This window comes from Drosophila gunungcola (genome assembly GCF_025200985.1).
Source record: "Drosophila gunungcola strain Sukarami chromosome 2R unlocalized genomic scaffold, Dgunungcola_SK_2 000013F, whole genome shotgun sequence".
NCBI classification, from domain to species: Eukaryota; Metazoa; Arthropoda; class Insecta; order Diptera; family Drosophilidae; genus Drosophila; species Drosophila gunungcola.
Window position 1 is genome coordinate 2,063,874 of NW_026453171.1, and position 27,792 is coordinate 2,091,665.

The window sequence follows — 27,792 nt, forward strand, 5'->3', positions numbered from 1 at the left end:
TCTTTTTCTGCGATTTTTATTTTTGTTATTTTCGTTGGCCAGTCCAGTGGGGCTTGGCTAATTAAGGGTCTCGCAGCAGGGCTAATTATGGCAAATATTTTCCATTGGCACATGTGTGAAAGTGAGACCAAGAAGCGCAAAATGGGAACCAGCTTACCGTCTGCTCTTGACTTCATCCGCACAGTTTTCGGTTGCGCTCCGCTGGCTGAGCTAAACTGAACCAAGCCGAACTGGATATATGCATATATAAATTGCGATATCTGTACATGTTCTTCTGACCTTCTGGAGCTGGCATTCTCCCGCATCTCGAGAACCAGTTGGGGTTGTTGCACTGGGAATAAAAATGGTTCTAAAAAAGTAAATAGGTTCTGTATTTTATTCTGAAAATTTAATGAAGGAAATGTAGTTTGAGTACCTATGAATTCAATAAGTTAAGATGGATTTCTGTAAATCTTACTATAAACATTAATTCAAAAATAAATACTTAAATGATTCTGATTTATTTATCAACTCCATAAAAACTTTATTAAATGACTAGTTTAGATGAAATCTTAAAATGATCGAATGTAGACCGAATTTCCTCCGTGTGTCTGGGCAATTTATTTGTTCTTGTCGCAGTCTCCTTTTTGGCCGGGCCCGTTGAGGTTGAGTTGCGTTCGTCGGCTGGCCATGTTCGTTCTTATTTGCTGCACGCCTGAAACTTATCACTGGCCATAAATCTAGCCGCATGCCAAGCGGGGCCAAGTCGGCATACCAGACCAGTGGATACGATACGATACGCCAGTGGATGTGGATGCCAGTGGACCAGACGAGTGGATACCAGTGGAGACCAGCGGATCTGACCAGTTGCCATGCCATGACCATTACCAGTTCTCGGCTGCTTGGCCGCTCGGCCAGTTTCGTCAATAATATTAACGCCACAAGCGTCCATTGAGGTCAAGGATGCCTCGGATCCTGATCCCCAGTAAATCCATTTCACTTCATTGCATAAACTCATTCGCACTAATGAGACTCACCCACCGCGAGCTGCCAAAAATTATTACTAATGAACCGCAGATTCACTTTCATCGGTGGCCCACTTAAAGGGATTCACAGCCAGTTGGCCAGTTGCCCAGTTGCCCAGTTGGCCAGTTGTCCGTGGCCAGACGTGGCCGATCACTTGACAGCTGGCGAAAGGAGTCGAAATCGAAGTGCCAGGCGTCATCGCCGTCCTCGCCTTTCCCCGCATTTCCCCAACTTTCCCCGAAAGTGTGAGTCTGGCCGGGACCTCCCGAGCTCGCTGCCACTTTGATTTTATAAAGCCAAGAGCTACGCAATCTGCGGCGGTGGAAACGAGCGAAATAAGTATTCATGCTGTCGGCCATTGTACAGTGGTTCCAACTGAGTATTTATTTATTTATGCAAACAAAAATTGTATATATACATTAAAAATGGTTTAATTTCTGCAATATTTTATTTAAACTTTCTTCCAAACTATGCCTAATGACTGACAAAATTATAGGTGGTGTATCGAAAGCACCGATTTAGTTAGTAAAACCTTTTCTTAGCATGACTGAGTTCTAATCTAACTTATTATTTGTTTTGTGCGTGTATTAAAACACTTAAGATTTTCTTGGCCACTTTTTGTTGAAGAAATGCCTTAAATAATCTTTAATCAACAATGCTTTGTGTTCGGTATTTGTTTGGCTATTATTCAACCCAATGTGCAACCACTTTTGGCCCGGCTCGCACTGCCGTTTTGTGACTGTGTCCAATTTGGGCGCAGATTGACAGCGATATGCGTTTAATTTGACGATAAATGGCCAATATAGCACGCAAGCGAAGTTGGAGGGAGTTCAGCGGGCAGGACTCGGGATTTTGGGCTTTTTGCAATTCAATTCTAATGCTCGAGGCCTGCGGGCTTCCCCGACTCGTTCGTGCACTCGCCAATTGCCAAATTCAAATCCAAATCGCAGCACGATCCAAGCTGATGCTGAAGCTGAAGTTGAAGTTGAAACTGAAGCCGAAAGGTTGAAGCTGAGTCTAAAGCTTAGACTGAAGCTGAATCTGAAACTGAAACTGAAGCTGCAGCTTGGCCACGTTGGCAACTGACACGTTTGCTCGCATTTTGATTGCAATTTCTTTTCTTTGGCCGACTCTCCGCTGGAAAGAGTCAAATTCGTGTTGGCCATTAAAAGTCAGCGACAATGGAAAACGCAAATCAAAATAGCTGTGGCAGAAAAAATTTACAAATTTTCCTCACGAAATCATTGTGGCCAAAATAAAAGCCACGTCAATCGGCGACACGAAAATCTCTGCATTCTCGCTGCAAATTCCGCATCTTTTGCGAGACATGTGGGCGGCTGTCAATCTGTCTTTGTCTCTGCCACTGTCTGTGTCTCTTTCTCTGGTGGTGTTGCCGTCTTTTTTTTTTCGTCTCTAAGCCGGCGTGTTGCTGTCTCTTATCACGCGACGGAGAACGGAGAACGTCTGACAGTCTGACTAACTGACCTTCTTGTGAGGCATGAGTCAAGCGTTTCGTTGATAGCCAGCGATACTTCCAAACAAAGTCAACTGGATGCAAGCCAAGCGGTCTGACTAATGCATTACAGTAGAACTTCGTTGGATTCAGCTTTTCGATACAAATAAATAACATTTTAAAATTATTATATTGATAATTCTTCTTTTAAAGAAAAATAATGGGCAGTTAAAATGATTTTCTAGTATATTATTTTAATAGAAGTGTGTTCTTTGATAACAGAAATGAAAAACAGACTCAAATAAGTCCAAATTTAACAAAAATCCCTCTGATTATAAAACTCGAATCGTACATAGCTCTACAAATTAATGTTAACCATAAACCATTTATCATTTTGTCAATAATCATTTTAAGACCTAGTTAAGGTTCCATAACACTATACCATTAACTTAAAGAAAGATAAATTGTCGTATACATATAAAGAGAGTGCCCCCTGTAATATAATAATCTCTTTTTTGGATGGAATGGCAAAAACAATTAAACTAAACGGAAATCGAGTTAAGCAAGCAATGAAATGCTTGTGGCATGTTTTTTTTTTTCTTCTGAAACAAAATGTGAATATTATCCCGCTAGGTTAACCCATGGCTTCGCTGGCGGGTTTCCTCTCTATTGATATACTTTTAATGGATTTTCAAATATTACGCATACGCCCAGATGCCCGCGGTCACCTTTCCCCAGCAGTTTCCCAGGCAATTTGTTTTGCTTTTCCTGCAGGCGGCTAGTCTGGCACTTAGCACAATTCATCAAGTGATTTATTTAACACGCGCCGAGCTTTCGGACGGAAGTTTGATTTCGCCCGTGGCACGGGATCATTAAGAATCCCACTCCAGCGGATCCAGCTGTGACCCACTGCACCAGTTAGGATCCCAGCTTTGGATCCCACTTGGTCTTCGGCTTCGGCTTCAGCTTCGGCATCAGCTTCATCTCCATCCCGGACTTTGGCCCTGGCCATTGATTTATGGTGCTGCCGGAGCTGCTCATCCAGAGCAATTTCACATGGGCACACAGCTGTGGCCGATAATTATGGGTTTTGGGCCAGAGAGGTTTCTCTAGGAATAAAATGGGCCAAAAGACAGCGAAGGCAAAGTAAAGGGCCCCGTGGGACAGTTGCTGATTTAAATTCGTGTTAGAGAGACAAAATAATTACGGCAATTGGGCAGAAAAAACCCCAAACCCAGGTGAACTGAAATGAAACTGCACGACGATCGACTGACTGACTGACTGACTGAATGCCTGAATGACTGACTGGGTGAGTGAGTGAGTGAATGAATGACTCTACTCTTGGGAACATTCGGAGAGTGGCTCGGAACCATTAACATTCTTGGCGATGCGCCCTAGGCAGAAACCAAAAAATCAAAAAACTAAAACCAAACCAAACCAAAACCGGAGAGGGAGAGACAGACCTCAGACCTAAGTAGTTGACCCAGAAAACAATTCTATTGCATATCGGCAACTGTCAGTCATGTGATTATTATTGTTATTATATGTATTTGCCATTAAGCATTTATGGTTTTCTGATTTATTTCAGCTGCTTTTGTGGCGCCAAAGTCAAAAAGACAATCAGCAGCTGCTGCCCACGTAGCTACCAACAAAAGCATATATATGTATATATATATATAACTATGCACATTTATATATCGTTAAAAAAACCTCTACAATCCCCAAACTCAATGCAATCGAGACTTCAAGCCAAGTCAGTCAAGTGGCTTAAGGCTTGGTCTTGTAACGTTTCGTTTTCGTTATTTTGAGCGTTAGTTTTATTTCGAGTCGACTTATATTTTTCCCCTGCTTGCTGTTTCTCCATATGTTTCGGCTTTATGCTCGAGTATTTACAATTCGATTTGGTTTAAGAGAGTCGCAGGCGCAAACATTCAAAAATTAAGTATACGACACGAGGGCTGGCAAGCAAATTGACTTGATGAGTTGATGAGTGGCGGCGAATTTTGGGAGGTGATTGTGGTCGAGTGGGGTCTCATAAACTGTGATCACAGTGGTAATAAATGGTTAACGAGAATAGTAATGACTGTGACTTGATTTATTAAAAGACTACCACCCCTTCTAGGCTTGAATGCTTTTAAATTGATTTATGGTGAGCTGATAACAAGCTATAAATGTGTCATAAAAAGTAAAAGTATGCTATTTTAAGATTTCGCATTAATTGGGCTAACGATGTGATAAAATCACAGTTTCAAATTTTAAACTGAAAGCGAACATAAAACTATCCTTAACCAAATTTTAAATAAATGTAGGTATCTAGGCAATTATTCAATAATTACAATATTAATCTCTTATAAGAAAAGCGTATGAATCAATAAATCAATAAAGCTCCAGCTGATAGTGATGGTGAAAAGAAAAGCATTCATTATAGGAACAAACACTAGTTAAAGATAAGGTGTTACTCATTCGGTTTGTGAATGAATAAGCAATGATTCTAAAGAGTATTTACTGGACTACTTCCTGTTTATATTTATTTCACGTCCCAGACTTTAACAATATTTAATGACTTTGAGTTCAACGACTTAAGTCACTGTTTGTCAGAAATATTAAATACCCATTAATTTACCAAACCCAATCCCAGAAATGATCATGTTATCGATCTGGTACTTTTTTTTAAAATCCAAATTTTCACCAAATCTAGTGAACTTGATCACTGTATCGCAGCATGAATCACGGCTTGAAGGCTTGGAGCCCTGCTCATGTGGCTCCGATCCGCTCGCCTTGTGCACACCATTACTTAATCCGGCTTATTATGGACGCGACGCTCCGTTTGGCGGTTGTTTCTGCATCCGTCGGTCCGCTCCCGCTGCCGCTCCCCCATTCCCAGTGCCCCTCCCCCTTTGACTCCCTCCCACGTTTTGCCTGGTGGTTGTGTACATAATATATATGCTTTGGCAACATCGCAAGTTTGGCTGTTGCCGCTGCACTTCAAATATGTTTGTTTGTCGGCAATTGCATTGCCTGCACTGCAATAATTTTCACTTAATTATCTAATGATCGATCCCAGACCATTGTCGATTTTTTGGCTTAAGCTTTGACCGTAATTATGGCTGCGCGGATCATTTGCAAATGTAAGCTATCCGGTCAGCGGCGGTCACATAACTAATGATTAAACCATTTAAATGCTTCGGTCTTATGCAACGTCGATTTCTCTTGTCCGATCTCTTGCAGGATGATATGCCGCACCACAACAGCGGCCAACTAAGCCAACTGAGCCAACTGAGCCATCTGAGCCATCTCAGCCAACTGGGCCAGCACCACCAGTCGATGGACCAGTGCGGACTCACCCAGGCCGGACTCGAGGAGTACAACAACAGATCCTCCTCGTACTACGATCAGACGGCCTTCCACCACCAGAAGCAGGCCTCCTATGCCCAATCCGAGGGCTATCACAGCTATGTGTCAAGTTCGGATTCCACATCGGCCACGCCATTTCTGGATAAGTAAGTTGTCGCTGAAAAACTGGCGGGGGGAAATATCTGGTGTACAGAGAAAGAAATGCGGGAAACCGCATTAGAAACTCTTTAGTTTCTTTATCATTTATGAAACTTAGATCTTTAAATAGCAAATATAAACAGAATAATATATATTTTGTATTTTCTATATTTTGATCTTTAAATTAGATACAATTCTTTAAAAGAGCTTAATATCATTTTAATATTACTTGTTCATACATTTTCGTTGTAATTTTCTGTCCGTGTGACTGCATTGCAAACACGTTTTTCCGCGCACATACTCGCATCAAATGCCGAACGACAATTATGAATTTTATTTGTACACTTAAAAACGCCATAAAAAATTCTTGGTAACGCAAACACATGAGATTCAGTCCGCCGACGGAGCAGAGAAATAAAACCGAAAACGAGCAGCTTAAGCTTGACTCTCAAGGTCTTCATAGCTCAGTCTTCGTCTCCGGTTTTAGCTCTATTTTCTGTCTGGCTGTCTAATTGTCGGATTGTCGGATTGACGATTGTCGGACAGTCGGACTGTCCAACCATCCAACTATGTATCTGAACTTGCCCCAAGTGCCGAAGAGAGTCCGCTTCTGGCTCTATTGCCCGATCCGAAGGCTAAGCAAGAAATTCAAGTAATTGCGGCCATGCGAATAGCAGAAACCAGAAATCGCAAATTTCTGTAGCACGCAATGATTTGCCAAAAAGCTCAGTTCAGTTCGAGGTACTTTTAATGTTGACTTCAACTTCAACTTTAGCTTCAGCTTCAGCTTCAACTCCAAGTCTAATTCCAATTCCAAATGGCTGTTCTATTTGCAGATTACGTCAGGAGAGCGATCTGTTGTCGCGGCAATCGCATCATTGGTCGGAGAACGACCTCTCCTCCGTTTGCAGCAACTCGGTGGCGCCATCGCCCATTCCCCTCTTGGCCCGCCATTCCCATTCCCATTCGCACTCCCACTCCCATGGCCACGCCCACTCCCATGGCAACTCCTCCGCATCCGCTTCCGCCTCCTCGTCCAGCTCAAGCAACAACAATAGCTTAAGCAACGGGAACAGCAGCACCAACAATAACAACAGCTCGGAGAGCACTTCCTCCACGGAAACCCTCAAGTGGTTGGGCTCCATGAGCGATATATCCGAAGCAAGTCATGCCACCGGCTACAGCGCCATCGCCGAATCGGGTAAGTCATCCCGTAAACCCGTAAACTGAACAAAAATATGAAAATTTCGTTTTAATAATTGTGTCTTAAAAATAAACTACTGACAGTATAAAAGTAAAATTATTAATGCAATACTAAATAATATAACCCCTATACTTTTTAGTTTCACTACTATACCGACGAGTCTAAAACTGTTGTAAAAGGTCTTTTTTTTTAAATCACATAAGTGTTATTTTAATACTTTCGTGGTAACTTTTCAGTCAATTTTTCATTTAACATGCATTTAATCTGCCATAAATAATTGTTAGTTCATGTACCTAAACAGCCCGATTACATTAATATGGTTTTTCTTAAATTTATAATGAATCAATTTAAAATGGCATCAAATTCGTAGGTTTTACATATTTACAAAAAATTTATATAAATATATTAGTTAAGGCAGTTTAATTCCCCAAAGATTTGTTACATAAAGATGGCAGTTTGGTTTGAAAACTTACAGGTCTGATCCTAATTAAAGTTGAGTCAATATATTGGTTTTTTATATGCTCTAGACTTTGATTGAGTTAATCCAGTATATATTTGTATCAACATAAAAGTATAAGCATTTTAATAAAAAAACTGGCAATTGTGGCTATAAATCGAGTGGGGTCACAGTGGCAGTCACAGTTTCTGGGGGGTGAATGGTTGGCCAGCTGTAATAAGAGAAGGTTGCCCAAAAATATTGGCCGACTGGCGGGCGAACCCACTCCCCCACGACCTTGGCTCACCGTTGGCCCACTTTTACTTGGCGCAGCCGCAGCAACTCCTTTTAGAATGGCCGAGGACACGCCCTAACCGTTCTCCCTTTGCAATTGCAATTGCAGTTGCCTCCTCGCAGCTGATTGTGCACAGCTCCCGGGTGCTGACCCCCAAGCGTCACCATAGCGAGAGCGTGCTGTACCTGCACGACAACGAGTCGGCGGCCCCATCTCCCAGTTCCCCCACTGGCAGCACCTCATCCACGACGATCGCCGAGGAGGACGTCGCACCACCAGTGGTGCAGCAGCAGCAGCAGCAGCCACTTCGCATCCAGCACCGCCACAGCCCCAGCTATCCGCCCGTGCACACCTCGATGGCGCTGCATCACTTCCAGCAGCAGCAGCAACAGCAACAGCCGCAGGATCGCCAGCTGCAACGCCACCACTCCAACAGCAACACACAAAGTTCCTTGCTGGAGCTATCCTCGCCCACGGAGATACCGCGCTCCCTCCTCGGACAATCCCACTCCATGGGCGATCTCCAGCAGCAGCAGCAGCATGCATCAGAATCAGCAGCATCAGCAGCTGGGTAGATCCGCCGGCCAGCAGCACAAGTCCAGCATTTCGGTGACCTATTTCCAGCAGCGAGGCGGTGGTCACAATTGCGCCCCAACCGCCGGCCGGAAAGCCCAGCAAGCTGCAGTTGTCGCTGGGCAAGTCGGAGGCCCGCAGCTGCAGCACCCCCAACATGGGGGAGCAGAGCCAGAGCCCCACCAACAGCATCGATTCCTACCGCAGCAACCACCGCCTGTTCCCGGTGAGCACCTACACGGAGCCGGTGCACAGCAACACCTCGCAGTACGTGCAGCATCCCAAGCCGCAGTTCAGCTCCGGGCTGCACAAGACCGCCAAGTGAGTATATAAAGTATACTACTGCGGGCAAAAAGTATGGTGATTTCTAAATTTAAACTTCGTGGGCCTACCATCTCGGGAAAGTGATTTTTTTCTGAGCCGAATGTCTTGTAAATGTCATTTTCAGTAATATATTTACGCATGTGTTTACCAAACTACCAATAGTTAATTTTTTTCGATTTTTACATTGTCTGATTTAATTGAGCAATGAGGTCTCTCACAATAGTTTTCTTAGATCTTTCTGATATTCAGATCATATCAGTAAGGTCTCTAAAAGTAATGGTAGATTCACCAAAGGCCTTCCCAAACATCCTCAAAGTTTACGGAGCCGAAATTTCATTTCGAAAAACAAAATTTGTTGACAATACTCTGCTCAATTAAATTATACATTGTAAAAATCTAAAAAAAAAATACACTTTTGGTCTTTTGGTAAACAAAAGCGTAAATACATATATTACTAATATTTGGCTTAGATGGCAATAGCAGTCCTGCCAACTCCAGAAAGTAATTGAAAATTCACCTTACTTGTTGCCCTCAGTAGTACATCACCAAATAAATGCAATACTTATTATGTCCTATTTAACAGACTACCTGTGATAACGCCAGCGGGGGCCACTGTGCAGCCCACCTGGCACTCGGTGGCCGAGAGGATCAACGACTTTGAGCGCAGCCAGTTGGGCGAGCCGCCCAAATTCGCCTATTTGGAGCCCAGCAAGACGCACCGCCTCTCGAATCCGGCTCTGAAGGCGCTGCAAAAGAATGCGGTCCAGTCCTATGTGGAGCGACAGCAGCAGCAGCAGAAGGAGGAGCAGCAGCTACTGCGTCCGCTCTCGCAATCCTACCAAGCGCTGCATGTGGAACGCAAATCGCTGCCGAACAACCTGAGTCCCATAATGGTGGGCCTGCCCACGCGGAGTAGCTCCTCCTCGACGCGGGACTGCAGCTCACCCACTCCGCCGCCGCCACCGCCTCGCACTGGCAGCCTGCTGCCCCATCTCCTGAGGCGCTCCAGTTCGGCCTCGGATTACGCCGACTTCCGGGAACTGCACCAGGCCCAGGGGCAGGTTAAGGCGCCCAGCATAAGGAACATTAGCAATGCCGAGAAAATGTCATTCAATGACTGCGGCATGCCGCCTCCGCCGCCGCCGCCCAGAGGTGGTCGAGTGTCGGGTGTGTCGGGTGTGCCCGCCAGACGCACTTCCTCGGCCACCGAGTACGCTCCCATGCGGGACAAGCTGCTGCTGCAGCAGGCCGCCGCCCTGGCCCACCAGCAGCACCACCCGCAGCAGCATCGCCACGGAGCAGCAGTGCCGCCCGAGCGTCCGCCCAAGCATCCCAATCTGCGGGTGCCCTCGCCGGAGCTGCCACCGCCGCCGCAGAGCGAACTGGACACCACTTACACGTTCGACGAGCCACTGCCGCCGCCACCGCCGCCGGAGGTGCTCCAGCCACGCCCACCGCCCTCGCCCAACCGGCGGAACAGCTTCGCCGGGCCATCCACAGCCACAGCCACAGCCACAACCACTTCCATACGTCGGACCGCCTACGCAGCTCCCTTGGCTGCAGCTCCCAAGGTGCCACCGCTGGTGCCCAAGAAGCCAACCAGCTTGCAGGTGGGTCGTCATCATCGTCGTCGTTGTCGTCGTCTGTCTCGACTACTGTTTATTAATTGGATTCTGATTTTTGCAGCACAAGCATCTGGCCAACGGAGGAGGAGGAGTAGGCGGCAGCCGCAAGCGCCCGCACCACACGACGCCGCAGCCCATCCCCGAAAATGTGGCCAGTCTCGGGGCGCCACCGCCGCCTCTGCTGCCGCGTGCCAGATCCGCCGCCCATGACAACGTGATTGCCAGCAACCTGGAGAGCAACCAGCAGAAGCGGTGAGTCTAAGCACTTTTCTATTAGGCTTTTATGGCGGATTTAACTACAAGACTTACTTAAATTATTAGGTGTTTAGCTTCTAGCCATTTCATTTACTCTGTTTTATATTCAAAGTAATGTTCCCCCCAGGAACTTACATCGTCATATCCCTTTCACAAAAAAAAAAAAACTGGTTCACAATTACAATTAAAGATGTATTACTCCTTAGAAGCGATTAGCCTGTGCTTATATAGGTAATATGTTTTTTTTATTTTTGGCGAGTCTATAAAAAAACGCTTACGGTTGAAATTATAGGATAAATATATTAAATAAAAAAGCTTTAATTATACATTGCCATAAGATTTCTTATTCAATTTGTAAAGCATTTAGCTTTTAAATGCAAACACATTTTAAATTAAACTTTATGACTAAAAGACTTTCTCTTTACATTTTATTTCTTTGTTGACAGTGTAATATTTACATTAAATTTAAAGAAATGTAGTAAATCTTAAAATTATAAACATAATATTTGCTTCTTATAGTCTTGACTTAAAACAGTCAAAACCTTAAACCCGTGGGCTTCGACGACCACTCCCTGCTCCATTGTTCTTGACCTTATCGAATCCAATTAGCTCTGAGTGGAGTGCGTGGCACGGTAGCCAGCGTGCTTCGCTGATCTTGGCTAATGAGCCGCTTCCTTCGCGGCCTGGCCGTCAATCAGCTGTCGCCTAATGCTTAATTGGATTATGAAATACACTGCTCGCTGCGCAGTTCGACTTTCGCTTTCGACCCACTAAGCCCGACCAATTGCCAATCGCCAAAACTAAACGGCAATTGAGCTGCCGCCACCTGAGCGGCCACAAAAATGTGTCAACCGAACAACGATTTATGTTTTGCTCCTTGGCGTGTGGGCAGCACAGCAGCGCAGCACCACTCCCCAGTTCCCCAATCTTCGAGATTCCCAATATAATCAACCCAAAAGCCAAAAGCCACCCCACTCAACTCAACTCCGCTGCTCGGTTCTTTGTTCTGATTGTGCTGGTAAAAGCCAATCAAATTGAAAATCGAAATTTATCCGGGCAGCGGGACAAAAGGTCCATTCTTGGCCGGGCTTACGGCCTGACATTGATAGATGAACGCCGGGCGGTTCATTAGCGCACCGAGCGCATAGTTTTTGCATTCACTGTATGGCATCGCACCCAATTTTCGGGCATTAGATAACTTAAAGCCGCACATTGAGTTCAAGCTGCGGTCGCACAGTGGTTATGATTTCTATGCTGCATTAATGACTCACATAATGCAGTTTCTCAACGTCTTTAAATTCATTTATGAAGTTACATTCAATGCAATGCAAAATTTCCAATAGATAGTTATAAAATTCTCATTAAAAATCTGTACTTAATTTTTAATGCCACAAATGGTGAAACCAAATTCAAGTCATACTTGAAATGATAAAAAATCAACTAATTAAGGGAAATACTTGGGAGAGCAGAAAAGTTATAGTTTGGAGTTTATAGTTTTACAAAAATAGTAAATATTCAGTGCTCTAGTTTGGATTACAACATTCCGAAAACTTTAGTTGCTATTTAGGATACCACTTCAAAGCATGTTGGGGCTAAACAAAATGTTAGACTTTTTTGTATCCGTAACAATCTCCATTGTCACACGTTCAATTCAATCTCTCCCACTGTGCACTGTCCATGTTCAATAATTTCTATGGACTGTCATGTTTTTTCCTCCGTTGTTCCTTTTTGTTTTTTTTTTTTTTGGGGAGGAGGGGTTTTGTTTTGGTTTTTTTTTTGGTGGCTCAGTTGACACCGGGGCAGACCTTTGCGGCACGATTTGTTGCAGCAGCAGCATCCAGCACGAGACAAATATTGACACAATTTGTGGCGAAGTTTCCAGGCTGAGCCTGGCTGGCTGGATTCGGCTGGCAACTTGTAAATGGGCTTGTCAGAGAGGCTACGTTGTCGTTTAAGCCTGGTCGGGGGTTCAAATGCCGTTCACCGCGAACGTGCCTAATTTGCATTTTGAAAGTTTGGCGTGCGGAAAATGGAGCAAAGGGCAGTCATCGCTTGCATTTCTCGAACCGAGACTCACCTGCAGCCACTTTTCGAGCGACTTCAATTAGAGCAGTCAGCGAGCGGACAGCAATCAAAAAACCGACAAACCGACAAGCCGAAAATCCAAAATAAAAACCCTGAGAGGTGTGCCATGTGTTCTCTTGACAGCCCCTAATTATCGCCTCGCACAGCCGTTGGGTTAAGACTCGGCAAAGTGCAGGCATTTGCCGAATTAATTCCCTCTGTGGCCATTTGGCAACACTCCAGCTAGGTCTTGGCTGTATTATTTTCAAATTAACTGCCAGCATTGAGCTGCGGCCACAGACCACGCGTCGTATGCGCGCTATAAATCACTCATTCGCCGTGTTGCCGCGGCCAAGTGAGCCAGCAAAAGGAACAGGCGCAACATAATGGCAAACGCCAGGCCAGACAATTCAATTTATCCAGCCGCGAGTCGCGATTCGCGACTCTTTCGATGCAGTTGCCGTGATTAGAGGCTGCCTTTCTGGCCAGCTAGCTAGCTGGCTGGCTGGCACCGCATTTAACAAAGTGTTTGCCATAATTCCTACCCGCTATCGCCAGCTAAATATCGACAGTACACCGAATGATCGATTGAACTTTGCTCCGATGACGAGGCATAAGCAGCAGCGGCGACAGATTGGCGATGAGAACAAGCTGGCATGGCCCATACAAAAGGCGATTGAATTTAATGGCTTCGGGGGATTGGTACTGACAGCTGCAGTACGTATAGCAATAAAGCTCGTTTTAATCCGAACAAAATCTTGATAATGCAGAACAGGGATGTATTTATATATATCTACCTTTTATGGTTCGTACAAGGTTCCTTGCTCTCTTTAAGTTGCACAAATTGTTGCCTACTTTTGTGCGGTGACTAGTAATCTTTTGCGTTACAAACACTCTGCGCTTAAAACTATGCTTTTATTTCTTGTTTAGAGTAAAAATAAGAGAATCAAGGCAACATAGCGATCAATTCCAATTCTCTTAACATGTTAATCAACAGAGTTTCAACAGAGTACTGTTACCTTTACGTTACCTTTGCGTTACGTTACGCTGTTTTGGATTACGTTCGTTGACGTTGCCGCAACTTCAAACGAGTTTAATCCGCCGTGGCGTTCGGACGTTCGCGCTAGTTGAGTCGACCAAACGAAACGAAACGAAACGAATCGCGTGTGTGGAACATAAATCAATTGCATTTGCCTCCGAAATTCGGCAATTAAAAATGTAAAACTCTGGCGACACTTGGCTGCATGTGTATCAATTTCATTTCGCGGCCACAACTTCCTGATCGCCAATAACCCAAAATAAGGAAGTTCAGTGGCGGGTTCAAATGTTGGGCCAACAAACTGCATAGCATTTGCACAAATAACTGGCAAATAACAAAAGGAAGCAAGATATCACGCAAAAGTTCGGTTTATTTTGTTGTCATTTGGGATTTGTCTGCATCTCTATCTGTATTCGTACATCGTCTTGCATCTTCCCAACCAAATTGGATTTCACAATACTGGATACCGTCTACCACATGAAAATGGTGTTCGGCGGCAAGTTTCGAATCAGAAGGTAAACACACTTTCGCACAACTCAATTGCCAGCCAAGTCGGCTCGGTGTGGTTCGGCTGGTCAGTTATTATGATGATCTCAGCTGATAACGCCGGCTATTAACGACCGCCATTAGTCAGCGGTAGCAGGAAATTCTGTGAACTAAACCTCGCAATTTAGCTGTTGGCACAGAGAAAAAATGTGACATCTGTTCTAAAAAGACATTACCACTTTTGGTTCACATTTCAATTACTTGGAAATACATGCATACAACATAAATGTATAAAATGTTTTAAAAGCAGAATTCGAAATAATATTCTTTAAGATTGTAAAATCTTAAAACACATAGTTATGGCTTATAAAGCTTATTCTCAAGATTGTCCACCTTTAATATATATAATTAAATCTAGTAGTTTATCCCAATTTAAGAAGGCAACTCATTAGCTTACAAAGAACGTTTATCCTCATTTTTCTCCATGTACTGCAACTAAGATCGCCGCTTGAAAATGAAAACTTGACTTTTAATAAGAACGCGCGTCAGCCAATGGAGTATTTTTATTTTATTTTTTCCCAAGATAAGCTTTTCTGTAAGTCGTTTGTTAACTGCATTGCTGTCTGGCTTTTGATCTGAGCTTGCTGCTGGGATAGTTGATAGTTGATGGTTGTAGTTGTAGTTATAGCTGAAGTTGTTGCCGCTGTACTAGTTTGTGGCGAAGTTGTCGGCTAACTTCAGTGAAACCATATTTAGCATGCTCAATGCCTAACGTCTCCGCTAATGACAACAGTTGTTGCTGGCTGCACAGCGAAAAAACCCCTAACTGTAATAGCAGTGTATTTTATAGTTTTTAGCTATCCTTATACTAATTAAAATTATATAACTTTGACAATTAAAAACAAACAACTATAGAAATGGGTATATTTGTTTTAATACATTACTTGTATTAGTTTACTAGATTGTAATGATTTTAATATGCCAATCTTAAGAAGTTGTCCTATATTTTCTGCCAGTGTGCATCTCTGACTTCATCTGAGGCTCTAACAACTTTACCCCGAGCTGATACATTTTCACAGCTGTTGCCTCTCTTTCTTTCTTTCTTTCTTTCTTTCTTCATTATGGCCATTCCCTTTGGCAGCCACGTAGGCGGCAGGTGCAAAACTGCGGCACGTTTCCTTCCCCTGCTCTGCATTTAACCTAACCATTTACCTGCTGCCATGGCAAATTGTCTGCAGACTCACCGCCTCGATGTTTAAAATGGTAAAATTTTATTTGAATTCCATTTGTATCGGTGTGGCCGAGACACGCGTCATTCGCCATAATTCATAACGAGATCTATTGACATTCGGATTCGGACCATATAAGTGGTAGGTGGGTTACACTCTGTATGGAAAGGCGGCTATCAGTGCACAGATCTTATCGATTTTTGTGCTGTATTTGATATTCGCCGGAATGAGAACAATGAGGACCTTTGTTTGGGTTGGCAAAAGCGGCTAGAACCGGTTTTGGCCAAGGAACAGTTGGTGGTTGATTGGTGGCTCAGTTGGCTCATTGGACACCCCTAGGAGTGGTATCCCAGCAACTGTTAAGGCCAACAACCCTCGAATGGTACATTAAAATGAGGACACCACTTTCACTTAAAAAAAAACGTTCTAAAACAAGAAAATTTTTTATGCATAAAGGAACAATAGATTCTAGGGTATTTAAGAAAAAAATTTCCTTTTCCTTTTATTTAACAAATTTAGTTATGCAACATCCGTCTAAAAAGCAATTAGGTTTTGAGTAAAAACGAACTCAAACGAATGGATTTGATGTGCCTTAGTCTTCAACACTCTATAAAAACGCAAGAGAACTTGAAGTGCTGAAAATGCCGGCCAGCTTATATGCCCAAATTCGTTGAGGGTATAAACCATTAGCATAAAAAAAGAAATAAAATAATATTCAGCTTTGCCGTGTTGGTTCGCTGTTATTTTTTTTTATTGAAGCTTCGCACGAATTTCGAAATAAACGACCGGCAAAAGAATTTGCTGTCTACGAGTAAAAATTTGTTAGCTCAGCGACGACAGCAGCGAATTTCTTTAGCTGCATAAACAAAACCGTAAACCGAAATAATCAATAAACATTTTTACAATATCAAAGCGGAGACAAGAATGCTCGATCGATCTTGTTCCCAAGAGATCCATGAAATTACTTCGACCTTCGGTCCAACTTAGATTTCTTCGATTTGTTTTTGTAGTGTATGGTGTGTGGTGTGTGGTGTGTGCCATTTGCAGGGCTAAATGTTTATTGTTATTGCGACGGCCCATTCAACTAAGCTAACATCAAACAATAAATGTTTATTGTGGCCTGCGTCTGTTTTCATTGCCAATCGATTTGTCGTGGAAAACTTGTAATACCAATCAAACCGAGTTCTCCGCTCTGCTCTGAATTTCTGCCTTGATTTGTTTGATTTTTTTTTTTTTTTTGATTTGTTTGTGGTTTCCATTACGAAAGCCCGGGATCTGTGATTTGTTCAATGCTAATTATAGGCGGCGACAAATGTCAAGAGTTTTCAATTAGCAGCGTCTTGATTGTTCTTTACACTCGGTTGATTAGATTTATGGGCTTTCGTCTTCGTCTCCGGCTCTATTATTCCATATTCAGGTCGCAGCACATTTTTTGGAAACGTTTCGCGACTATTTTTATGGCTAAATGATCGCCAACAGTTGAACAAACAAGATATCCACGAATTTATATACTGTATGGCGTATATAATATAAATTAACTTGCTTTCAATTGAAGCAACAACAAGAATGAGAATCAAGTACACGCGGCCATATTTCAGTCTTAATAAAAATGTATAAAAATGCCATTTCTTAATCAACGTTGACAAATCGACAATTTGAATAACATCTGCGAAACAAGACTTTAACTGGAAGCACGTTTTAACGAGAGAAGAGTGGCGGAAGCCTGATAAAAAGATTCTGTTAGTCAACAGGGTTCAAAAATCCCACAATCTACCGATCAATCAATCAATCAATCAATCAATCCGGTTCCCTGCGACTCTATTCTGTATTTATGATAATTAGATGGTCTCGTAAACCGAACAAATCGGTTAATGTGTTGACTTCTCTAATGAGTTTGCCCTAACAACAATCGATTGCTCATTGTCGGGGTTCTGCGATTACGTATACGACGCGTACTGGGTACTAATGGTTGGGCTTCTGGGTCGCCCACGATATGCAAATGTTGCCACCATCGGCACGTGAAAAGCTCTTCATTATCGCCCAGCTCTGGAACTTGGAAACTTTGCAACTGAAAACTGGGAACCGGGATTCGAATTCGGTTTCGACATTTCCCCACAGGTGGGCTGGTCCCAACTCCAGGGAACTTGGCACTACAAAGAACCGCTCCACAATTTGCCAGGGGGAAAAGCATTAAACAAAAGCTACCTACGTAGTAAACACGATTGCAATTGTAATTTATTTTTTTGTTTTTTGTTCTACATACATAGTATATGTATACCCAACATTCTTACTTTCCCAACTTATCTGAAAGTGAACGGGGCGAACGATCGTTACTCATCAGTCGCAACAGAACATAAAACAGAAAAACAGAAAAACTGAAAAAAAAAAACAAAAAGACTGGCTTCAGCCAACCATCAAGTACGACCAGAACTCTGCATGAAAGCCCTGAATATACAGAGCATATTTATACAGATACCTATATTGTAAATAGAACAAAAAGCCAAATGAAGCTAAATGAGTGCAGAGAGACAAAGGCAAATGGGTGAATTCCATGGGTGACAAAAGCGACTTCGCAATGCTCTATCATAAAAGCGGAAGTGTCAAGTGAATTGGGTGGGAACAGAATGGGAGGTGGCCTTTGTAGAAAGTTGACTTCTCAATGCGATTGTGCTGAGTAATTATGAATTTGTCGTTCTTGATGTTCTGTAAAGATATTTCAGGAAATGGGTCTTAAAGTCTTCTAAAAGCAGATGTCATTGGGTTTCAATAAGTTTAGTTAATTGAATGGTTCTTTGAGTGTAATTTGTTATTTAATATATTATTTAAATACTGCCTTTGCAATCGTGTATTTAGTTTTTCAAATTTACAGCCTCAAGTAAACCTTACTAAACTCTTAAGCATATAAACAAAGTTTTTTAAAAACGTCTTAGGCATAAGTCATTCAAAATATTTAACAAACTATCACCAAATCATTCTTATTTTGTAACCTTAAGAAACTAAAATAGTGCACCTTTTGTGTCTCTGTCATTTAAAATCTTTAATAAATTATAGGTAATACGTAAGGTTAAGAACTTAACCATATAATGAGGCGTTCTAAGCATTTAGGTTTTTGATATTTGTGCACCTGTTGATCTAGGTCCAATTCGATGTGTTTTGAGACTGTTCCAAAGTGTGGCATGTGGGCAGGGTATAATTACGGCAACGGTTCCCATTCCAGGGGCAGATAAAGTTGCGGGTTCCACCACAAGAATAACAGAAACAGAAAAAGAAAAAGGCAACAAGTTCAAGTCGAGCGGGCAGACAAAGTACCGCAAAAGTCAAACAAATGTGGCGGCAAGAGACAATGAGGGAGATATAGTTTGGTGTATATGGAATGTATAGTTTATATAGGTGGGGGTACCACAGATGAGTTCCCCCAGCCAGCAGCTGATCGGGCATTGAGTTAAGAACATTTGGCATACATTTTTTTTTTTTTTTTTGAGAAGAGGTGTACCCGGTCAACGGATGTGCTTGCGGCTCCGGCATATTCATATCTCACCTCAGTACAAGGTCAGAGTCGTGGCCAAAATGATGGCAGCCAGAGCCAGAGCCAGAGCCAGAGCCAAAGCCGATGCCGATGCCGATTCAATTAGCCACGAAATTAATGAGTAAGAAACAAAAAAAGCCAAGACTGCGGCTAAACGCTCCAGTAACCTCCGGCTGCGAGCGACTTCCTTCTGAATTCGTGGCCAAAAGAGCCACGCAAATCATTAAGAAACAACTGAAAATTTCACAAATTAACTCTATAACACGAAAATTTCTCGACGCCAGACGAACCAAAGATGGTAAATCAGAGATACTGGCACACACATGCATAGTATGAAAAAAAAATTAATAATTATGAGCCGAAAACTGCCCAAAAGGTAAATAAGTCTCTGGCTTCCTGCTCAACTTCAGTGTGTGGCTACTGTTGAAACCCGATTGGATCTTCGACTCCTCTGCAGGGTTTTCTGCTTGGTCTTTTTACGGGCACTTCGATTTTCTGGTTTTTTGTCTTGTGCCGTCCACGAAAATTGCTTTGACACAAAAACAATGAAAAAACCTTTTTTATTTAGTGGGTCACGCGCGTCATGAGCAAATGAAAACCACTGGACAGTCAGCCAGTCAGCCATCCAGCCAACCTACCAACCCACCCAGATGATAAAAATCAAAACATGCGCAAAAACCAAAAAACCAAAAAACCAAAAAAGCAATACCAAAAGCAAAGCAAAACAAAAAGAGCAGTCAGAAAGCCAAATTAAAATCAGAGCAGCACTTGGCCCGGGTTTCCCGGCTCAAAGCGCATGTTTAAATTGTTTGCCTAATTTGGTTTTTTTTTGTTTTGTATTTTTGTGCTACTCTTTTTTTTTTTTTTGCTTGGCCGCAACTTGGCTAAAATGTATTGCAATTAACATTTTTTACATACAATATATATGTAGTTTTAAACGCAACAATTTCTCATCGGCCTGGGAAGGTTTTTTGGGCAATGAAATGCTCATGAAATATGCAATTTGAGGCATTTGTTGGGTTATTGAAGTGGGCAATAAAAACAAGAAGTGGGAATGTGTTTGACAAGACCACGTTTTATTTTTGGGTGATTTTTATGGGAATTAATCTGTTTAATTGGAGCCTTTAATTATACCTGCTTTTGTGGGCCATGGAGTTAAACTGGGTTACTCGTGCTTTGATAAAACTTAGCTTAACATTATTACTGAAGCCATTTAGTCCATACTTTTACTCTTAATGTCTAATAGTTATGTTTTTTTACTGCATTGTCGGTCAAAAATGCTAGGTAAATATCAACCAATGCCCTATTTTTTTTTTATTTTATTTTAACAAAGATGGTAAATTTGCAAAATATAAATTGGCTTTTGCTTATGTATCTTATCTCGGTCTTTTGTTTCGATTTAATGCGCTTTTGGACTTAACTACGTTTTATTGGATTCAAGCTGTTTAGTATTTTATTTATGGTGTCTTTTGGTTCACTGGTAAAAAAATTACTTAATTTAAATATTTTTCGCTTTGTTTTTCATAGTTAATAGTTATTTTAAAGATGAAAATATTACAATTTTTCCTTTGACTATTTTTGAAACTGATTTAATATATGAAAAATGTTCTTTAAATATATACATAACTTAATTAAAATGCATTTAAATCAATTTAAATTAATTTAGATATAGTATTTTGCAGATGAATTAAAATATTTTAATATTTAAGCACGCAGTCTAATATACACTGTATTTAATTATTAAATATACAATTTTTAATTCAGTAGTAAGATGTTTAGTTTTACTCTTCCATTTTTTTTATCAGTGTTGCTTGTTTGCTTACTTTAATCAATAACTGATAACCAAATGGCAATAAATATTACTCAAATAATACCAAATTAAGGGAATCCCCCTGTTCTTTTTGTAGTTTAGGTTGTGAAATTACAAAGTCAACAATACCTTTCCTTATATAAATACCTGATCGTGTGCTCTAGCTTTTGCATATTGCGCCTTTGGTTTCGAGCCCTCAGAAGTTCCCTTCGCCCCCTTTTTTCTTACCGCGATTTCAGTGTTAAGTTGGCTATTGCCAAAGCTAATGACCAAGTCGATAACCGCAGCGCAACGCAATCGGGCGTGTCGGCTTTGCGGCGATGAGTGTCGCTGTCAATGAACTTCGTGGCTAAATTACGTGCCTGCAATTATTCTGGGGACCCAGGAAGTAGGGGGCCCAAAATGAAAAAATCTGCATAAATTTCTGGTTGCGCAATGAGAACTCGCTCGATTGGTGTTTAAATTTGTAAAATTTCTGAAAGATTTTTACAGCCCATACGTGTAGATCGCATTTGCGACAGTTCTGCGGCGCAAAGAGCCGTTAAAATGTGGCCCAAAGCGAGCTGAGCTGAAATTCAATTAGCGACACCCACAGCCGATCAGATTTTTCGGATCATAACGATGGGAGTCGCGAGTCTGAAAACTTAAAAAGCAATTTCGTTTTATGATAGAACTCAAATTGACACCGAAAATGTGATGGCCGAACGGATCACTCCGTTTGGGCTGTCTGGGAATCTAATGGGATGGGAAAGCTTTCAAGTTTCATTGAAATGTGCGTAGCACTTGGGCCAGACATAAATATCAAATCAGTTCAAATAAATGATGGCGAGAGGCGGAGTAATGCGTGTGCATTATGCATATTAAATGCTTTCACTTTCGTTTCGATCACATAAAAGTATCTCAGTTTTTTTTTGGCAATGCCCTGCACGACGATGGCCGGTGTAAAAAAAAGTGTATCTCGATCAGTCGAGCAGCAAATTGCGTGAAAGCCGAATCTCTGGGCCACAATTGAAATGCAAGACGCGGGATGCAGCTATTTCTATATTTATTTCTATGACTGGCTGTATCTGTGTATCTGTATATCTGGCCATGGTCAGCTGTTCGTTGACTGATTGTCAACCAGCCCGATAGCCCGATACATCGTTGTCTGCCTTGTGCCCAATCATTGCTGCTAGTTGCATGTTTTAAAACGCAGATGATCACATGAACAAGTACTTGGCATTGTATTGGCTACAGACAGAAAATAAAGTGGGACATAGATATCATATTATTATCTGAACTACTAATAAGTTTAATAATACTAAATACTTTGAGTTCTAATCAGCTTTGATTACTTGATATTTAATTTTACTGATAATGCAATTAAAGGTTATTTCGAGCACTGATAAAGTAATATGCATTTAATTATTAAGGCAGATAAGATGGCTGAACTTGAATCATTTGAAACCCTTTCTATGAAACCCTTTATTTTAAACATAAATTGTGATGTATGTAACATTTTCTGCGAGTGCGGGCCTAATAGCTCGTAAATCCGCCAAAGTCTAGACAAAGTCTGAGGCGCTGGCCAACTTCGTGATTGATTCCCACAAATGCAAATGCGCGGAGGCAAATGAAATGCAATCAGGGAGGGTTATATATACATATATTCCCTATTCTCCCTGCTGCCTCAGAAAATTGCCATAGCCATAAGCCAGGGTCATTATTATGCGTGCAAGTTGGGGATTTTGCTTTCGTACGTGGCCATTTTGCCGCCGCTTCAAGGCCAAGAGTCTGTCATTGCAGCAGATACCTCGAGCCCCCTGCAAAAGCGTTAACTAAGCTTTTGTGCTGTGTGCTGTATGATGTTCTCCTCGGCCACATGACGAATTCAGCCAACAACAGAGACAACAGAGACAACAAAGACCACAAATATGCATCGATCCGCTGATCCTGAGACTCTTGGCGGCCTTTTGCGGCCTTCGCATCACGTTCTTCAGGGAAAACCAAAACCAAAACCCAAGAAGCAGATGATGATGATGATGATGATGATCATCATATGGGCTGAAAAGAAGGTAAACAATTTTCAATCAGCTCGGCAAACTTGCAAGCAGCTACCAACTGCCAAATCCCTCGGCTCCCCGACAAACCAATTTGCAATTTAAGCAAATGAAATGCAAACCCAAGCGTACAAATTTCAATTCCTCGCTCACACACCGCATCATCATAAATAAGAAATAAGGAAAAGCAAACGCTAAGGCAAACGCCCCATCTGCATTCCTCGGATATATAGTATATGTATCTGTAAGATCATATACACATTTTGGGTCAGCCGCACTGCATAATTCAGAGCAGCCGCACTAAATAAGAGCCAATATGTCAGGCCGGCATCTAATTTGTTGGCTAATCAGTTGCAGCTCCCGTCTCCTTTTCACTGGGAAATCTGTGTAAATGGAACGGCGCCGATGTCAACTTCGCCACATGTTCCCGGCATTCAACTCCGGCCCCCTAAATAGCAACTCATTCCATCTCATCTCATCGCATCCCATTGCGTCGCTGTCATCGTTGCCAAATAAATTGTTTAGCTGAATTATGCCATTTATTTTTAGTCACAATCGCTCTCATTTTCCCAGTTCCCAATGCAATGTGTTGTTCTACAACAGGTTCTCTATGAGGACTTGTCCTACTGACTCATGGTTAATGACAAAAAGAGCTTACCTTATCGGTTTGATACCAAAGTATGCCCTATCGTAAATGGCTCTTTGATAAATCAAACTGGAGGGCAGAAAATTCGTCAAAAAGAAATGTTTAATTAGACAAATTTGATATCTCCAGTTATGTAAAGCTTACCATCCCATTAATTAACCAAATACGTTTATATCGTATAGGTGTACCCTAATAAGGGTGTGATTAATGATTTGTATTTTCTAAACACAAACAAGATTTAAATTAAATCTAGACAGATGTCTAAAAATATGATACATATTTTATTTAACAGATGGTCTATTAATCTGGCTATATAAGGCGATGAACTTATAGATCAATTATATAATTCGAACTATTTTTAAGCTCTCCATCCTTATAAGCAATGGTACCATATTTTTAATTTCTTTAGTTAATTATATAATATAGTATATATTCGTGTATATATTATTCGTAATTTATAAGAACAAAATATTTATCATATAATAATACCATCTCCCCTATCTAATTTTTCAAAGGGTATTGAATATTCCCTTTGGCCTCACGACTTTAGCATTTATTTACTTTACGTTTATTTTCAATTCGATGATGGCACATATCACTTTATGACATTGTCTCTCCATGTCGCTCCTCGATTTTCATTCTCGCTCGCTCTCTCTCTCTCTCTCTCTGTCACGCCGAATGTAAATTTTCGCATTTTGCAAGCGCCCTCAGTTTTGTTTTGTTCAATGAATCGCGTTGTCGCGGCTTTATTTTCGGCCGTTTATTTGATTTATTTTGCAAGGCAATTTGTTTGTGCCCCAACGATTCGGTGCGATTCGATACAAAGTAAAGTGCCGCGTGCTCAATTGTTTTGATCTTGCCCATCGACTGGGTTCCTGAACTCGCTCCGGACAATGGCTCAGTGGTTTCAATGGCTCAACTTTCGGTAAAAATGGCAAATGCCATCCCATCGCATCCCATCGTCTAGACAAAAACCTATTATGCAGAAAATCAGTGAAATGGGAAAAGCTGTGACGTCATGCAGTGGAAAACAGGCGGCGGAATGCGTGAAGAGATTACGGATTCGCATTCGTTCGTTTCCTCGGCCATACTATATATGACTTTTAATTGCAGCGCCAACTTGGGCAATGCAATCCCCATAACAACCTTGAAAACGCAATCCATGCCGCCATGCCGTCAAATCTTGATCTCGTTTTTCGTTATTTTCGTTTTAGTTTTATTTATTTTTTTTTTTTGTTTTTTGCCATATAATTGCGTTTTTCGTTTGCTCTTGGCATTCACAGTTGTTGGCCAGACTGGAGTTGTACAGAGAAACAAAATGTTTTGCTAAAAATTAAAGCTAAAATTAAGGAGAGAAAAGCAGGTCTAAACTTATCAAATAACAACCAATATTAGTTGGAAGGTACCTCAGAATTCCCAAAAAAATTACTTGATAAAGAATAAATACATTAATTTTATTTAGCAGTCCTAATTAAACTAAATTTCTCTCTGTGTACAATATGTTGTTGCACGCGATCGACGCCAAATGAATGCCAAATGTGTTTGGGGCTTCATTTTTGAGTTTTCAGTTTTCAGTTTTGTTTTTCCCCTTAACCAATTTTGGAGCCCGGCCCAAAAAGCGAATTTCAAGCGACGGGGGATGCTTCTGCTTCCTGTCCTGCGGCATCACAAAAAAATAAAGTCTGCATTGCTGCAATGTTGCAACAAGTGGTTTTCGATTATTATTATTATTATTATGCCAGAGTTCGTTGAACATTTCACAGAAGGGGGGGGGCAAATGTCAATTTCACGCTTTACTCTTGCCAAAAGAGTCAGCGGAGAATTATGTTTATGACGATGGCGAGTCGAAAACGCCCATCAAAGCCGCACGAGACCATCAACATCACAATCACTATGGCGATCATCATCATCAGGCAGCATCACCATTAGGGGGAAGACCATAGCGATGGGGTTGTGGATCTTTTATCAATAAACCGTTAATTAACAAAAGCGCCTAACTGCAGCGGTACGGTACAAACAATACGCGGATGTATTTCTGTAGAGTTTCTGTATTTTATTTTATATGATTTTATTTTATTTTACTTTACTTTGCTTTGCTTTGTCTTATCCCCGACTCAAAAGCTAGGAGTGCCACTCATCCAGCGACCGGCTCAGAAATCCAACAGTCCATGGGGCAATGTTCGAGATCGCCACGTCCAAGGTTTTGTAAATAACCCGGCCACTGGCAACTGAAAACTGGCAACTGAAAACTGGCAACTGGCAACTTGGAGATCGCGTGGGCGTGGACTGCGGCTGGGGTTTTGTGGGCTTGGAACTTGGAATGGAAATTGAATCGGGCCTGTGAATTGGGTGTTCCGCTCCACAAATCCTCCACTTTGGCCAGCCAATTGCGACGCAAATTGCCGCCCCGAAAAATAGCCAAGAATAACAAAAGAACACTTTTGGCAAAAACTGAAGATCTCTCCAAAGGCAAAGACAAAGGGCCGTGCCCAAGAACTCTCGGATGAGTTGGCAAGGTTTGGCTGTCTTATAGGGGCGACCTTGTAACAATACGGTTAAATTACTCAGCTGTCATTGTTTTTCTGCACTCGTTCATCGGGCCAAGTTCTGAAATTTAACCTTGTGACGTCAGGCTTCTAAACCCTCTTTTGTTTTCTTAATTATTTTGCGCTTTTTTTTTTGGCTTGACAGGCGCGTGACATGCCAAACACGATCAAAGTGCAGGGGCAGGTTCTCATAAGCAGCTATCTATAATATATTGGTATCAGAAATCGATCAATCGATTTCGAAACGGTTCGGTTCAGCGGCAGCAGCGTGAGAATATCTGAACTTTTTGCTCCGTCTTCTCACACAGTTCACAGAGAATTTGCATAAATAATCGCTGATTGATGCAAATTCACTATGCTTTAATTACGCGGAGTTTGGTTCGATTTCATTGGATTAACCTTGATTTCTGTTCCCTTTGTTCTGCCTTACGACAACAGATGATCATTGTTTATTCTCGCCAATCTGCAATCATTATTGCTTGTGAATAAATATATATGTGGTTGGGTATGCTAAAGGTCACATTCGCATTCGAGGCAATTAAATGGTCTGAAACTTAAACGCAAGACCATTCATCAATCTCTCACTTTCGTTCCAAAAAATAAGAAAAAAACCCAAAAAAAAAAAAACGTACTTGAAAGTACGAGTTTGAGTGTGTTTGTCTGTGGCACGTTTCGTGTATCTAAACTTTATTCCTGGTGATCTCACTGGCGAATTCCCTATGAAATTGCAGTTCTGCATGGGTGATATCATTTCATATGATCATGGCTATTTGTTTGGGAATTGCCCTATGAGAATGCATGCAATAAACAGCTAATGAATGTTCATGACAAGACCCTACTAACTTTTAACTAACTTTTATGATGTAGGAAGTTCTCCGGCTTTTTTTGTTCAACATTTACAGAATTTCTTCTCACTCTCTCTCTCGTTTTTCTTTTTTTTTTGTAGTTTGTTGAGAAATTTCTGTTATTAAGAAATTAAAAGCCGCTTCGCATGCTTTTCTTTTCTTTTCTTTTCTTTACTTTATTTTACTTTTCTTTACTTTTCTTTTTATTTCATTTCTTCGCCGCCGGATCTTGGCTAACAAGTAAATGTGTGTTTGGTCTCTTCGCTCTTTTGTCCATTATCTTTCGCTCTCTTTCGGCTGAAATTAGTTGGCCAAAAACAATGAGAAATCCGTATTCAGGGCAGTTCCTTCAATGGCCGCAACACTTTGGCATTCGACGACAAGCCGAACAGCGGCTTTTGTGTAATATCTGAAACAAAAACACACAGAAAAATCGCAAATGGCTCAAAGTCTTTCCCCTATATCCCCCGCTATATCCCCCTATATATATATATATGTATATGCTGATCCGGCCATGGCGGACGTGTTGCGCATGCGCCCGAGGGCAATACAAGTTGGTCGCTATTGCTGTGTGTACAATTTATATGCCAAGTGGGCTGAGAGTGAAAATGTCATTGGCAGATGTGTCGCGGATATTAGCAGTGGAACCCCCTCTGACCCCTTTGTTACACTGAACAAAAAAATCTCACTGAAATGGGGTGAAAAAAACTCCAAATTACCATTTGCCAATTTATATTATATCAAATTCTTAAATTCTCATACATTTTATTATGTATTATGATTAAAAACTTATTTTTTAAAAATACATTTTAATGGATTTATATTTTCTCTCTTATTTATAAGCCTTAAGCATTGATCTTTTCTTATTTTTCTTTTTTCTTTCTTAATTTTGATAACATTAAT

The 27,792-nt window shown here is 41.6% G+C and overlaps 1 protein-coding gene across 1 annotated transcript in view; it reads left to right on the plus strand.

The window, feature by feature from the left end:
- The window catches only part of LOC128256276 (protein Shroom), a 46,636-nt gene that overhangs the window by 12,339 nt on the left and 6,505 nt on the right, over positions 1-27,792 (plus strand). The window contains 7 exon segments of the mRNA XM_052986565.1: positions 5,687-5,958; positions 6,787-7,151; positions 7,994-8,427; positions 8,429-8,500; positions 8,502-8,779; positions 9,366-10,392; positions 10,469-10,659. Of these exon segments, the coding sequence (XP_052842525.1) occupies positions 5,687-5,958; positions 6,787-7,151; positions 7,994-8,427; positions 8,429-8,500; positions 8,502-8,779; positions 9,366-10,392; positions 10,469-10,659 (2,639 nt within the window).